Source organism: Salvelinus namaycush, chromosome 26 (genome assembly GCF_016432855.1).
Source record: "Salvelinus namaycush isolate Seneca chromosome 26, SaNama_1.0, whole genome shotgun sequence".
Classification (NCBI taxonomy): Eukaryota; Metazoa; Chordata; class Actinopteri; order Salmoniformes; family Salmonidae; genus Salvelinus; species Salvelinus namaycush.
Genome location: NC_052332.1, coordinates 15,733,493 through 15,749,398, shown reverse-complemented (window position 1 = coordinate 15,749,398; position 15,906 = coordinate 15,733,493). Strand labels below are relative to the sequence as shown.

The 15,906-nt window shown below is 44.2% G+C and overlaps 1 protein-coding gene across 1 annotated transcript; it reads left to right on the top strand.

Moving 5' to 3' along the window:
- The first annotated feature begins 1,259 nt into the window (after positions 1 to 1,259).
- Positions 1,260 to 12,179, top strand: LOC120021641 (calcium/calmodulin-dependent protein kinase kinase 2-like). The gene is made up of 15 exons (XM_038965451.1): positions 1,260 to 1,749; positions 3,177 to 3,224; positions 3,860 to 3,913; positions 4,935 to 4,986; positions 6,232 to 6,365; positions 6,677 to 6,713; positions 6,962 to 6,983; positions 7,108 to 7,199; positions 8,343 to 8,542; positions 8,678 to 8,731; positions 8,867 to 8,940; positions 9,023 to 9,110; positions 9,197 to 9,328; positions 10,235 to 10,347; positions 11,560 to 12,179. The coding sequence occupies exons 1-15, from the start codon at positions 1,357 to 1,359 to the stop codon at positions 11,630 to 11,632; spliced, it is 1,566 nt and encodes a 521-aa protein (XP_038821379.1). The 5' UTR covers positions 1,260 to 1,356; the 3' UTR covers positions 11,633 to 12,179.
- The last annotated feature ends 3,727 nt before the right edge of the window (positions 12,180 to 15,906 follow it).

Here is a 15,906-nt window from a genome sequence, read left to right as displayed (position 1 = left end):
AGGGGTCATTGGTGAAGTACAGCAGGTACCAACAGGGAGAAAGGCTACAGAGAGCCTCTACATAGGCTTAGACAACACAAGCCACGAGCACCCACTCCAAGCTGAGTGGGAGATGTGATTGAGGGGACAGGGAGGGGGTGGATAGAAGTGGTGTGAGGCAGAGCAGGAGAGACACAGAAGACAGAGATTATAGAGGCAGCTATAGGGAGTTGTATGAATAGAGAAAATGTGAAAGTGACAGTCCAGGAGAGAGCATAAGCAATTCACTCCCAGAAGACTGTGGTGGTAAAGAAAGAGGGAGGGATGTATAGAAGAGACAGACAGTGTGGAGGTAAGGGGGAGGGGGGAGAGGAGAGTCAAGGCCACCTGGATGGGGCATCTCTTCCCACACACCTTCTCCTCATTGTGAACTTGGCTGGGGGATGAGTGTATTTTTTCCTGTCGGCTTTGATTTCACAGTCTATGGTGCCCACTCAGTTCGCACACACTGAGCTCCAATCCCCTCAACACCATGTCAGGAATCAACCTGCCGAGAGAAACCGCTCCGTCTTTACCACCCTTGACGGGCAGAGTCAACATCAGAACAGATAATGGACCCAGATTGGGTTGTGAACAGGGAGGTGTACTTGAGATAGAGGTAAACAACCTTGTTTGGCTAGAATAGATAACCTAACCCCCTATAGAGACTTTGGGAGTCCAACCATTCTGAGAAGTTGTTACTGATTCCTGCCCTGTTTGAAGTTGTTAGCACATGGAGAAGCAGTATGCTAGTAACGTTGCCTAGCCTAAGTACAAACAGCTGTAGGTTGATTTGGTTCTGAAGAATGTTTATGAAGTGTCTTTTGTGTTTGCGTCATCTTGTTAGGATTTGTTTGTTGGCACCTCAACTCGTTTTCAGTTGAAAGAGCGAAGATAATGTTGCAGGTTGGAATTCCAAGTGTGTCTGGCTCATTTTACGTTGAGCAGTCGCTCTTATCCAGAGCAACATACAGTTTTGCTATTTTGCCCTTGAGCAAGGTCAGGACCAAGGCTCTATGTCTGTCTACCGACCTGTGTTGTAAATGATAACTAAAATGTCTGACATTTAGGCTTTTTCATTGTTCATCAAGTCCTCTGTGTTGAAAAGTGGAATATCATTTTTATTTTGTGTTTTTGCTTTTAGTGCCCTGCTCTCCTGAGGTAGACCACTGATGGAACAGCGACATACAAGCTCTGGGGACAGTCGTTGTCATGTTTCCATGCGTTTCCTCCTGGCCCTCTGCTGAGCCCCCGTCGCCCTGCGGTCATGTCTCCCTGCCCACACACACTCACACACAGCCCCTGCCTGACCTACTGTGCAGCTGCCCCGCCCCGAAGATGAACCCCCGCCCCGTCCCAGACTACATGGAGTCCCTGATCGTGGTGACCGAGTACGAGCCCAAGGGGGGTGATGAGGTGGAGGACATGGAGTGCTCTGAGACCCCTGAGCCCGGCGCGCCCCCCTTCAGAACCCACTCCTGCGACTTGCTGTCCCACTCTGTGGGCCACCCCGAGGCCCTGTCCCCTGAGCCCCAGGGGCACAGGGGAAGACTAAACCTGTCAGACCGGAAGCTGTCCCTGCAGGAGCGCTCCCAGACGGCCTCGTCCCCCAACGGGCGCTACATCTACCCCTCGCTGCCCTACTCGCCCATCACCTCGCCCCAATCCTCCCCCCGGCTGCCCCGTAGACCCACCGTGGAGTCTCACCGCGTCTCCATCACTGACCTGCAGGTAGGCACCACCGCCACAGCCCTTCTGCCTTTTAACCCCCCCCGGTCTTTGGAATAAAACACAATTTTGTGTTGGTCAAACTCTATGAACACACATCAGCTGAACTTGTGTATTTGTCTCCAGTGGTAAATAAAGCAGCATACAGGTATAAAGGTTGAGCATATGTGAAGGTAAGGTCCATGGTGTTAGTAGATGCCAGCTCACTCCCCAGTAGATCTCAGAAGCGTAGTCCAGTAGACTCCCTGTAGAGATGGACTGTGTCCCAAATGGCACCCTATTCCCTGCATAGTGCACTACTTTTGACCCGAGCCCTATGGGACCTGCTATTTGGGATGCAGACATGGGCTGCATTCCACACACTTAAAGGCACACCCTCCTCCACTTACCCTCTCCTTATGGTCCTTGGGGGAATCCCCGCCGCCATCTTTGCCATCGGTCCAAACAATTAGCCAAGCAAGAAAAGTTGGCAACGAAAGCCCCTCAGCCCTCGTTTGTGACCGAGTGTTCGAGTGTACATTTCTTTTCACTCCGGGGCCTGAAACGCCCCAAAATTCAATTTGCAATGATTGTACATCCGCTAAGAAAAGTCATTCAACACTTAAAACCAACATCAATATGGAGAAGTCAACATACCAGTATAAGTAAAAACAAATGTAAATAAGTTAGAAATTGTGCTACTAATGCACATGATGGCACAAACACGTCTCGTAAAAGTAATGGTCTTTTTGTTTGGTTAGCTTTTGGAAACGTTATCTAGCATAAACAACTTTCCCTGACATCACACTTATACGTTGTCATTTTCGATTTACCTGATATCGTCGGATGGCTAGTATTCGATGCCTGTGGATGTGTTGTCTTCTAGCCAAGATATGAAATTCAATCATAATAAACTGTAGCGCATACAAAGCACACACAATAGCTACCGGGGGTTCCATGATGACTGAAAAACAACCGTGGGACGAGTGAAGAATTTCCTGGGCAAGGGCGGTCCATTTAAAATGAATGAATTCCTCCCTTGCACTGCAAGTGTCAACTCCTCATACGTCATGATACGTCGTCAGAAGTGTTCACTTAATTTGAGGGCTGAGGGGAGAAGGTGTGTCTTTTACATGTTTGGAATGCAGGCATGATCTCTCTGCTTGCTAGGCTGTTACCCTGCTCCCCGATACCCCTAGACTTTACAGGCTAAAAACTAGCAGATCCCATTACTCATGAATGGTACAGGCTTATATGTTTTTTATGTTTAGTCATGCTGACTTCTGGTAGTTTGTTTTCCAAGTTGAAAAAAAAGGAAGGTTTTGTTAGTAAACGCATTGCTTTTACATGGATTATTGGTTCTCCTAATGCTACACCTCGTGTGGTTCTGGCAGACCAAGAAAATGCATTAGTCATGCAAAGACGTCAGCTTCTCTCTCTCTCTCTCAAAGGACTGCGTGCAGCTCAACCAGTACAAGCTGAAAGATGAAATCGGAAAGGTACTGTTGTCGCTCCTCAAAGCACTTCACCATTCCTCCACCTATGGCTTACTGTGCGTGTTTAAAAAGTCGGGGGGATCATTAAGGACACGGTTACCGTCATTCTCACTTCTCCCTGCCAGCCTTGTCCTCATTTCAAATTCCCTAAAATCCCTGGCCTAGGGAGAGTTAGAGGAGGATGAGAGGCTGGTATAAATAGCCCTAGTCCCCTCTCCTCTCCTTGGGCAGAGTGGGTCTGTTCTGTGTGAAGCAGTAGACAATGGGAGCCTCAGGATGGGTGAAGTTGGAGAGAGTTCTGCCTGCTGTCTAAAGTGTGTGTGTGTGTGTGTGTGTGTGCGTGTATGTGTGTGTGTGTATGTGTGTGTGTGTGTGTGTGTGTGTGTGTGTGTGTGTGGGTGGTGGAAGGGGGGCGGGTAGATTTAAATTTGACTACTAGATTTGAAGCAGCTGGTTCTCATTGAGAGTACTCGGTCCACACATTTCCGGTGGGTCAGCTTGGGATAGCTATTGTGTGTGTGCGTGGGTGGGTGTTTGTGTGTGTGTATTATTTTGAGTGTGTACTGTAGGTTTTTATTTGTGTGGGTGATTGACAGCTACTGAACGTCACACTGCCTGTGCTCCTGTTCTCTGACAAGGGCTCCTATGGTGTTGTCAAGCTGGCCTACAATGAAGACAACAACACTTACTACGTGAGTCCTGCTGGCCATCTTACACACAGACACACACAGTGGCGATTTTAGCATGTACAGTTGAAGTCGGAAGTTTACATACACCTTAGCCAAATACATTTAAACTCAGTTTTTCACAATTCCTGACATTTAATTCTAGTAAAAATTCCCTGTCTTAGGTCAGTTAGGATCACCACTTTATTTTAAGAATGTGAAATGTCAGAATAATATTTGCGATAATGATTTATTTCAGCTTTTACTTCTTTCATCACATTCCCAGTGGGTCAGAAGTTTACATACACTCAATTAGTATTTGGTAGCATTGCCTTTAAATTGTTTAACTTGTGTCAAATGTTTCGGGTAGCCTTCCACACGCTTCCCACAATAAGTTGGGTGAATTTTGGCCCATTCCTCCTGACAGAGCTTGTGTAACTGAGTCAGGTTTGTAGGCCTCCTTGCTCGCACACGATTTTCAGTTCTGCCCACAAATGTTCTATAGGATTGAGGTCAGGGCTTTGTGATGGCCACTCCAATACCTTGACTTTGTTGTCCTTAAGCCATTTTGCCACAACTTTGGAAGTATGCTTGGGGTCATTGTCCATTTGGAACACCCATTTGCGACCAAGCTTTAACTTCCAGACTGATGTCTTGAGATGTTGCTTCAATATATCCACATAATTTTCCTGCCTCATGATGCCATCTATTTTGTGAAGTGCATCAGTCCCTCCTGCAGCAAAGCACCCCCACAACATGATGCTGCCACCCCCGTGCTTCACGGTTGGGATGGTGTTCTTCGGCTTGTACGCCTCCCCCTTTTTCCTCCAAACATAACGATGTTCATTATGGCCAAGCAGTTCTATTTTTGCTCCAGCCATTGCCACGAGCCCGTCCTCCCCAATTAAGGTGCCACCAACCTCCTGCGATGTGCACAGGTTTGTAGCATGTAACTACAATCCCCTTTACTGTACATCTCTCCATACTTTGATGTCAGACCTCTTTCCCTCTCCTCCCTCTCTCCCTCTTCCTCCCTCTCTCCCTCCAGGCAATGAAAGTGCTGTCCAAGAAGAGGCTGATGAGGCAGGCAGGTTTCCCACGTAAGTACTGAGGCATATGGTCAATCCAGCAGGGATTACATAGACTATTCTAGGACACTACAGTGAGACTTTGCTGTTGTAGACCAGTGGTCACAAACCTTTTCTGAGTCAAGATGCAAGCCAAGATCTACCACTCAGATAAAAAAAAACATGTACCTATTGAAAACAGTTTTGTAGCAATGAGGTTTGTAGTAGGCTACATCATTGCGTGTTGGCTATGCTTGAATTACCCTGCCAATGTTCTTCTCAGACCATTTTTTTTTTTTTTTTAATGTAGATATATGATCATGATAATTTGTTGTATTACTTGTGAAGCACAGTGGAGTGAGCAATATAATTGGCTTTTTATTTAATTTTACTGAACTGATGGCCTGCATCTCATGGTCAGTCTGAGGGGGGAGGGAGCAGCGGTGAGGCTGCCTCGCACCCGACTCACCGTCCCTCCTCTCTCCCTCCCTCCACTGAGAAAAGGGAGCACAGTCTTTCAGCTGATGGCGACACTCAAGTCGCACAGCATTATTTCTGCCTCTTGCCTTAATTCATGTTAGTCCGATGTCCATATAAAGTGAAATATTACTCAATTTAAAAAAGAGACAAGCCGCTAATAATAACAATGCAAACTTATGGGAACACTTTGCTGTACTCATTCATACAGCTGCAGTGCTGGTTGTAGCGTGTGTGGAAGTAGAGAGAACGCACATTTTATGGATTATAAAAGTTTTGAACAAAGTGTTGACAGTGCTGAATAATGACTTGAACATGAACTTACTCATCAGTGCTTTGCTGTATTCGTTGACTCTCTCTAGTCATGCTTTTGAAATCTCTCGGTATCAACTTTGCTGTGCGTTTGAGGTTTCTTTTCACAGTCTATGGCTCGAGGGAACTGTGCAAACACAGTGATCTGAGCTTTCTGATTGGCCAGCTGTAGGCCTGTAGGTGCACTTGATTTGCTCTCTGGGCCTGCCAGGTAGGCAGAGTTCTACGTTCAGACACATGAAATGGTTGAAAATGGGAACACTTTGCCTTCCCGGCGCTAGGGCTGCTAAATCAAGTGCACCTACCGTCAACAGCGCAAAACAAATTAAAAAAAATAGGAACGCAAGGCTTTATCGTTGTTGCTTTTTACAGAAATGTTTGGTGATCGACCAGTTGATCGCGATCGACCGGTTGGTGACCACTGCTGTAGACTAACAAGGCCACTACACTTTTTCTCCCCCCTCCCCCCTCCTTCCTGTCCACCTGCAGGGAGACCACCCCCCCGCGGAGCCAAAGCAGCCCCCGAAGGCCCCCCTCAGCCAAAAGGACCGCTGGAACGGGTCTACCAGGAGATTGCCATCCTAAAAAAGCTGGACCATCCCAATGTGGTGAAGCTGGTGGAGGTGAGGCTCTACAATCTGGATGGTGTTTGTCCTCTTAACTCAAGCTGTTGTGTGTTGCCAATGCATAATACATTTGTAACACATTGTGTCACTGTTTGAGTTCAGTGTTATTTTCATGAAACAGGAACCTCCTTGCTTCAATTGTTTTGTCAAAAATGTTATAAAATATTATTGTGACAGCTCGTTGGCACCGTGGCACTGTCAGTGATTGCAAGTGAATTTGTGTTCACAACAGTCTGCTAGTATTGTAGTGTGCTGTCGGTCTAGTATGTGTGCTCCTCTAAACCTGCGTCCCTCTCTTCTCCTGCCAGGTTCTTGACGACCCTGGTGAGGACCATCTGTACATGGGTAAGATTGGCCTGATTCTGCGCTTGGCAGCGCATACACACACACACACCGATAGATATCCCTTCAGTTCACATTACACAGTCACTGTTTAACATCGTTACGACGGATCGTTATGAGGTGTGAGACACACATGTCCCACTCACTTCCTAATCAGACCCACTCACAGATCTGATCATTTTAATCATGATAACTAACTATCTGAAAGCGTTGATGATGTAGTAATGACGGCATCTCTGTTCTTTTTACAGTGTTCGAGCTGGTCAAAAAGGGGTGGGTTAATCCTCTTGCTACTGTAATCAGTATAAGCTGGAGTGAGCTCAATCTCGTTAAGCACTGACGCTCAATTTACTGCTCTCTCGCTGTGTCTGTGTCTGTGTGTGTCGCTCGTGCACAGGGCTGTGATGGAGGAGTTGCCCACAGACAAGCCGCTGAATGAGGACCAGGCTCGGTTCTACTTCCAAGACCTGGTCAGGGGGATTGAGTTCTGTGAGTGGATTCTCTTCTCTAATCACAGTACTGTCTGTGCTCTCCCTCTCTTTGCTGCTGCACACCGGTAGCTCACCTGTGTTCCCTACAAATGCTGTTGTGAATGAAAAAGATTTGCAGCCACACCCTGGCTGCGAAGCCGAAACATCTGTCCCTGATGCAGTGAAAATAATACAAATGAAGTACGCTTCATGCGACCTCTTTTTGAGTGTGGATCCATCACACCTTTTTTGCTTGTCTGAATTTACGGGTTTTACGCACCCACCAAACATTTGGGAGAGCACAATGGTCTTCGTCTGATTAGCTACTCTTCCGCTCTTCAGCCACCCACTGCCTCCTTTCCCCAATGCACATAATCACAATGGCTTTCGGTGGCATTATTGCACTCAAGCACAGGGTGCATCCTAAGTGGCACCCTATTGCCTATATGGGGCTCTGGTCAAACTAGTGCACTATATAGGGCATAGGGTGCCATTCGGGACACCCAGGCTTACCACAAGCTCTGTCTTCTACCAGAGCAGTACACACGGAGAGATGGAGGGAGAGAGATGCACTGTAAGGGTACTACAAAGCAGCACTCAAACCTCTCTTCCTCTCCCACATACAACTACTCAGACACCCCCCCTTCACTTTAACACAAAGAATCCTCATTTCCCTGTATCTTCAGGAGGTGTTATACAGAGGTGTGTTTGTAACAGATTGAGATCGCACCTGAACAACTCACCCACAGCTTAAAATGGCACCATTGAATCAGATCCTTTTCAGTGCTTAGTAGGTTGTCAAATCAAATCAAACTTTATTTGCCACACGCGCCGAATACAACAAGTGTAGACTTTACCGTGAAATGCTTACTTACAAGCCCTTAACCAACAGTGCAGTTCAGGAAGAAGGAAATATTTACCAAGTAGGCTAAAATAAAAAGTCATAATAAAAAGTAACACAATAAGAATAACAAGCAAGTTTGCGGGCAGAGGGTCACTAGTTGGAGCCGTGCTATGGACAGGGACTGTGAAGGAAGCGATACCGTTTAGCAGCTCAGTGACGCTGGTTACAGAAGGAGAAATGAAAAGTAGTAAGATGTATGACTCGTTACCGTGAGAGCCTCTGCTAAATGACTAATAATACTGTGCTGTTGTCCTCCAGTGCATTACCAGAGGATCATCCACCGGGACATCAAGCCCTCTAACCTCCTGGTTGGGGAGGACGGTCACATTAAGATTGCTGACTTCGGGGTCAGTAACCAGTTTGAGGGGGCCGACGCCCTCCTGACCAGCACGGTAGGCACGCCCGCCTTCCTCGCCCCCGAGACCCTCTCCGAGACCAGGAAGAACTTCTCTGGCAAGGTGAATGAGCTTCTGTCACCCCCTGGAATGCTCTTTGGGAATGAAATATGATCTATTTCCTCTCTGAAATTCCTTAAGGGCAGCTGTTATGAGGAAATGATGTGGGTTTTAAGTGAATTCTGTTTCTTCTTATAGGCATTGGATGTTTGGGCCATGGGAGTGACGCTGTACTGTTTCGTGTTCGGAGTGGTAAACCTCTCCTCCTACTGTGCTCTATATGTTATTACAATCCACAGCTGCATGATGCAATAGTTCAGCCTTATGACCGATACAGAACATGTTTCACCTGACGCGTTCTCATTTGAATGTGACTCCTGTCAACAGTGTCCCTTTATGGATGAACGCATCATCAGTCTTCATCAGAAGATCAAGACTCAGCCAGTGGAGGTGCCAGAGCAGTGAGTTCTCCGTTCAACTCTATTGGGAGGGATACGATACATGATTAATGAAGGACCCTAACTCTTGTTGTGGCCCCTACAGTTCAGACTTATCTGACGATCTGAAAGATCTGCTACTGAAGATGCTTGACAAGAATCCAGAGACCAGGATATCAGTACCGCAGATTAAGGTCTGCTTTTTAGTGATTTGTGTGTGTTTGTAATGTACTTGGTGTGTGTGGCTGCATCACGTTGGGCCTCTCTCTGCTCCTTCCAGGTGCACCCGTGGGTGACGCGGCAAGGAGCGGAGCCCCTCCCTCTGGAGGATGATAACTGCTGCATGCTGATCGAGGTGACCGAGGAGGAGGTGGAGAACTCTGTCAAACACATCCCCAGCCTGGCCACTGTGGTGAGTGGTGGGAGGAGAACACACAGGCCACACTGCACTGCCTTCATAGCTAGAATCTGTAGTTGATACTTCCTTTTTTTGGACTTATAAATGAATGATATATGCCCATTGATTCTTGAAGAATATAACTTATAAATGCCTCGTGAGCTTAGTTCAACTGTCACACCCCATCAGAACACAAAATAAAAGCTTGTTTTACTCTTAATGTTTGTAAATAAAGCAAATGTAAACGAACACTATATAGCCTCAAAACATGGTTTTAAACTATCATTTTGATATCCATAGCTCTGTTTATGAATTAAAGAGTGGTTATATTTCTCCAGGCCCATCCCTCAGATTTTTACCAAAACAGGGGCGGGGTAAATGCGTTGTTAATTGTTTCAGTTAATGATTCTAGCTTTAACACTGGATTAAACATGATAGCACTGGATTAAACATGATAGCACTGGATTAAACACGATAGCACTGGATTAAACACGATAGCACTGGATTAAACATGATAGCACTGGATTAATGGCTCAGAACTCACACTCAGTCTCATTTTGCAGCAGACAGTCTTTTGGTGTACTGGGACAAGAGGCCACACTTTACAGTTCACAAAAGATACCTTATGAATATTCATTCGTTGATTTAATATCGTCAGTTTCCTTTCAGCTCTTTGATTGTTTCATCTACAGTTACTGTTGTACAGCTGGGTAGTTTCACTCTTTACAAAGAAGTTATAAAGTAATTAAACCATGAGGGCAACTTGATATGAAGTGTTGTAACTAATAAACGACTGACCAGAAAAAGTGAATGATAAATTTAGGACATTTGAATGATCTGCACATAGCCACTCTGCTCTGTGACAGGTGTCATTCTTAACTCTGTGGTATAGCCCATTCAAATGTCTCTCTGTGTCTGTAGATCCTGGTGAGGACCATGCTGAGGAAGCGCTCCTTCGGGAACCCCTTTGACTGGGGCCGTCAGAGAACCGAAGACCGAGGCCCCGGTCTGTCTGCACCAGGACACATGCTCACGTAAGTCCCCCTCTCTTAGGCCTTTTTACACTGCTCTCTAGTCAGTGGATGAAACATCTTTTCTGAGCAGTGAGGGTTGCAAAATATCTGTATTTTTCTCAGGTTTTCCCAAAATCCTGGATGTAGGATTCTGGATTTCCTACTTATTTCTGGAACATTTCTAGAAAACCTGGCAATTTTAAGAAAGTTTCCAGAAATGTGGAACCCTAAAATCACTTACTAATGTAATGTAGCTTCATATTGCAATAGAAAAGCTCAGTGTTGGGGGTTCTTTTGTACATGGCTAACTATTCTTATCCTTCAAAATGGATTCTTAATTGTCATTAAATGATAGTAGGATGTCACGTAGATGGTGTTAAGATTTACTTGTGATATACTTGTCTGTGCTTGCTGTAGCAACCTCTTAATCTGCCCCCCCTCCCTCCTGCCCGCCAGCAAAGGGAGAGCGGGCAATGTGAGATACTGCTACATTCATAGTAACCAAAGAAGGTAAAGGACTATGGGCCTGCCACTGCCTTGCCTGCCTATCTATCTCAATACTATTCAAGTGGTATGAAACTCACTTAAGTCCATAGGCATGAGTGGTGTTCGTCGTCAAGTGCTCCTGTGTAACAGATCAACATGCAGTCAAGGGAATAATTATAGCCAATACACAGGGGTACTTGAAACCATGTCTGGGAACCTCTTGCTGATCCCTAACTGGGGTGACATGGGGTTCCCTTACGACCAAGTGCAATCTAAGGTGTTTCTGGCCAAGTGTGAACTGTACAGCAATGAGCAGAGCAGAAACCGTCAGGTCAGCAAATTAGAATGAATCAATCTCATCCTTGGCCAAGCACTTATAGAACTGCAGCCTAAACACTTTTCCTGTGAAAACCCGGATTTAAATTTGGCCGAATATCTGTATTTAAAAAATGGGTCACTGATTCCTCCGCATGCAGCATCACAATACCCCCCTCCCTCCCAAGGACATACCAGTGAACTACTTTGATGTTGTTTTTTTAAAATCTCTGACCTGAATGTTCAACTAACAGCTTGCTAAGTTCCCTCTCTGCGCAATCTCACCAGATATGTAGCTAACAAGTGAATGGTTGCGCTCAGTTTCCCAGCTAAACTGAGGTTAACTAGCTGTATCGCTACAGTGATAGAATTGCCACAGGTAGTTAGCACTGATGGCTGTATTGAATTCTGCTCCTCCGGTTTGTTTCCTAGGAAACAAGAGAGCGGGGAGGGCATGAGAACTGTGGACCTGCCCTTGGTGGGCGAAGATGAGGCTCTTTCCTGATGCGGTGTGGTTTCTCAGCGCGAGGGCGGAGGCATGCTAGCGAATTATGTTGGTTGAAGCCACTAATGTCTTTTGGGGAGGTGGACAGGACTGTTATAGGGATGTGACGGGAGCCTGAACACCCTTTTGGTGAAAGCTCCCTCCTGACTGTCACTCACTAACACCCATCTGTAATGCTCATGTTTCTAGTCATAGCATGCTCTGTCTCAGGCTTCTGATATAAAGGTCTGTATTAGCCGAGGTACATGTGTTTCTCCGGGCCTCTCCTCCGTTTGAAAAGGCTCTCACGTTTACTGCAGGGGGATGGGAGGGGGTGTTTGTGAACACATATTAGTAGAGCAAGTTACTTGACTATGATTGTCTGGACCACTCATCATTAATGTGGACAGTTTTGTAACGATAAACAGGAGAGGTTTATTGAAACGAAAAATAGAGAAAAAAAAGCTTTACTACATTCATAGTATGCATGTGAGTTTGTTTCCTTGCTACATAAGTTGCACATTCATAGAATTAGTTATTGATGCACAATCTATTTATTTGATTCATTCAGTCCTTACTAATGGTTTGTTGTAAAATGTCTCCCAGTTATTACAACTGGTAAAGAGCGTTTAAAAAGGGCGTGTTTTCTAACGTGTTTACTTGTCAAACGTGCGGCGGTCCAAGGGGGTGATACAATGTTGAAGCTCAAGTCAAAATAATGTGTTTGTGGCATGTTTGTTTCTTTAAGCTTTTTATATGGTAATAGATTGACGGGTGTGGTTTTTAAACATCTCATTTTCAGGACACCAAAAAGAAAATCAATTGTGTATTTTGTAAACTAATAGCAAACACCTTTAAAACAAGTTACTATTTCTAATTGCAATGTCATTGTGAAATAATAGGAATTATTGTCTCTTACAAATTCATTTCACTCCCAGGCACATAGTGTGGCTGCAGACCTCTTGTACAAATCTATGCATGCCATATCTGTTATGGAAATGTTGGAATTCATTTGACATAGATAAAGTTGTGATCAGATATGGTAAGATACAAACGTGCTAGTAGAACTCAGACATTGCCACTTGGGTGCAACTCTTTTTCCATGTCTAAGCGGTCGAATGATCTCCCCAGTTGTCTTGTGGCATGTTTTTTTTTACCTCTTGCCTTTTTTTGCATGCAGTTAGACAGTGTTTGTGTGTGGATAGCTACAGTCACTGGACATGTTTGTGGTTCCATAGTATATCATTGAAACAACATTAATTCAACAATTAATGCTTCCAACATACAGATTTTTTTCAGCACCAACGTGTTGAATGTATGACAAAGGTACACAGTTTTTTTGGGGGGGGTCAACATTTCTTGCATGTCACTGCTGTATGTTAAAACAATCTGAATTGTATGTTGTGTGTTTTTTAAGACTTATTACTTACTATGCATACGAAATGTCACTCTGTTGTGCAGCGCTCAACCCTGTCATTGGTCTGTCATGTATACTGTGTTGTTAGATGGTACAGTATCTAATTGAGGTCTCTGTATACAGTAGCTGACCGCTTAGTATGGCAGTACCTGTTTGGAGATCTCACCATCTTGTGTAAAATGTTCAGGAATAATATTATGGAATATTAAAATGAAGGAGACGATACTGACTATGACCTCAGTCCAGATCAGAAGCGGCTGTTAGAGCGCTGGGTCTGTAACCGAAAGGTTGCTAGTTTGAATCCCTGAGCCGACGAGGGAAGAAAATGACATTACGACTTATTTTATCACTCCACATGAAAGTGCTCCCCTCCCCTTCATTATATCAAAGAAGAGGTTGGGTTTGACTACAGGGCTGAATTAAATGCAACCCACAGAATTCTGTATTATATTTGTATTTATACATATATTTAATCTTCGCTTTTTGTTTCAGTCTTTGCCCAATCTTATTGAAAATGATTAACTTTACTGTCCATATCACACCATTTACTGTAGCATAATGCCATCCATTGTAGTGAGAGCTTTGGTGCCTCTACCTAAATGCATGCCAACATACTATAAAAATACCATTGAATTGTCATAGCATAACAGAGCTTCTCACAAAACAAGAGCTCATAATGATTGAATCTATTGTATCCAGTTCATTATTTGAGTAAATGACGGTTAACTTTCTGCAATGTGTCCCGTCTCTGTCACATTATTGTTGGGTATTTTGCTGTAGGGTATTGTTGAAGCACTTGGTCACACGTTTTCAGGCCATCGTAGGTAATGGCCATACTGTATGAACATCAATTTATGTTACACAAAATGACCACCAGAGTGCATCCTATGCCATTTCATGATACAATATGGACTCTGCATATTCACTGCCTCGGTCAAAAATGAATGGCTATAGCTGAATAATACTTATAGGCCTAATAGGTGAATGTATTATAAGAGTTGTATTCAACAAGTTTGCTTGCAGCTGGTTTATGTCTATGGTGAATTAGTTTAATATGTGGATTAGGGATGTTATTTAATAAATCAAGAATGGTTCGTTATTGCCGGGTTAACATTTTGGGAGGTCACCTAGACTTCCTTTACAGAACACAGAAGTGAAAAGGTTATGAGAACAAACGGTTCTTTAGAATAGGAAAGTTTCCCATTGCGGCAGCTGTCTGTGGTGTGGGAGGGAGGGAAAGCCACGACTGGGCAACGCTGTCATTGGTCTCACTTTTTAACGAGTGACCGGTTGAAGGGCAGTGTGTCATGTAATTTCAGGGAGGCAACAGATAAGGCATACATTTAATCTGATTTCATCAACCTGCTTGGGTTCAGTTTCTGCACAACACCTGAAACCGACGGTGACTGATTGGGATTGAGGCATTGTTTACTCTGTGAGACACTCGCATGAACGCGCTAAAAGTGTTGCAGAACTGGCGCAACCTCTATGGGGAAATATCTATTTTCATCTACGACGCAGCCAGGGAAGTTCATTGAAGAAAACGCTCAACTATACAACAGTTTGCCGCAGTAAGTAAGTAGTAAGGTGTCTACACCTTCGAATGATAGGTGAAGTTTAGAATGATATCATATATCAATAAAATTATAAATGGTACGTAATATAATTCAGCTGTTTATTGCATCATTGACACATTTATTAAGCCTACCATCCTAAAATAGAATACATTTTTATGGCAAGTAATGCGTAGTTTACTCGTCTGTAACGTAAAGATACCCGTAACGTGATCATGCACGAATAAGCGCTGAAACATGCAACAGGTGCTCTCTTGTAGGTCCCTATGTCATCCAGATTACACAAGTAGCCTACTGAAAGTGCAATAATAGTTTTATCACCAATAGTGGAATGTTTCATGTGTATCTTGTGGTGTGACAGTGACACTTGTTTGCATGTTTAATCACCCTTAGTTGCGTTGTCCCTGTCTGTGCGCTTTGTGTTCATAATGTATGTGGTCTGGTCTCTCTCAGCTGCTGGACAAAGGCACTCACTTCTGCTGCTCTTGCTTGTGTTTACACACACTGTGGGACTGACTGTGCACCCCTCCTGTCCACAAGATGCATATGAATAGCTTACTGAATCAATGGAGTAAGTAGTACACTCTTTTAGTCCATCCATATGCTTGCAACAGTTTACTTACTACTAACTTACTTTCTTTTCTTCCTTTGCCCGCAATTCCTCCAGATTCCTGCCCTTGAAAGAAAATAATTGGAGAAAAGCTCTTGTTGAAAGTGATTGCATTGCTTAAATCCTGTATCTGTGCACCCCAGAGTTTAACAACGTTATATTATCCATCAGCACGGCAGGTGCTTCACATTTTTCAAGGGCTTAGACTACTGAAATATGGCTTGCCTAATTAATGATGTAAACTAAACTTAGATTGTGCCAAGCCAGTCACAGTGATAAAGTAGATCTAAACTTGTGTTGAAATAAGTTAATTTTCTTGAGCTGAAAGAAAAAGGTTGTACAGTAGTAAATATAATGTAATTAGGGTAATAATCGGATAATAACATGATTGGTCAATTATTTCACCTTGACTGACTGCTGATTTTGCAATGCCAATTTGAATCACCTTGGACTTCTGAGTGTCTGGTGAACAGAGCAGTAATCTCCCTCAATATTTTTTATTTGTTTTGTTATGTATTGTTGGGGGAGATACAGGTACATTATCTGTTTCAAATGATATGTTTATGAAACCTGTAGGCTTCCCCTCAAAAAAAGAAAAAATAACATCAAAGACTTATTTTGCGGCAGTGCTGCCTGCCAGCAGTTATCATCTCTCATTGATTGAGAGATTCAATAAGCTATACTCAGTATGTAA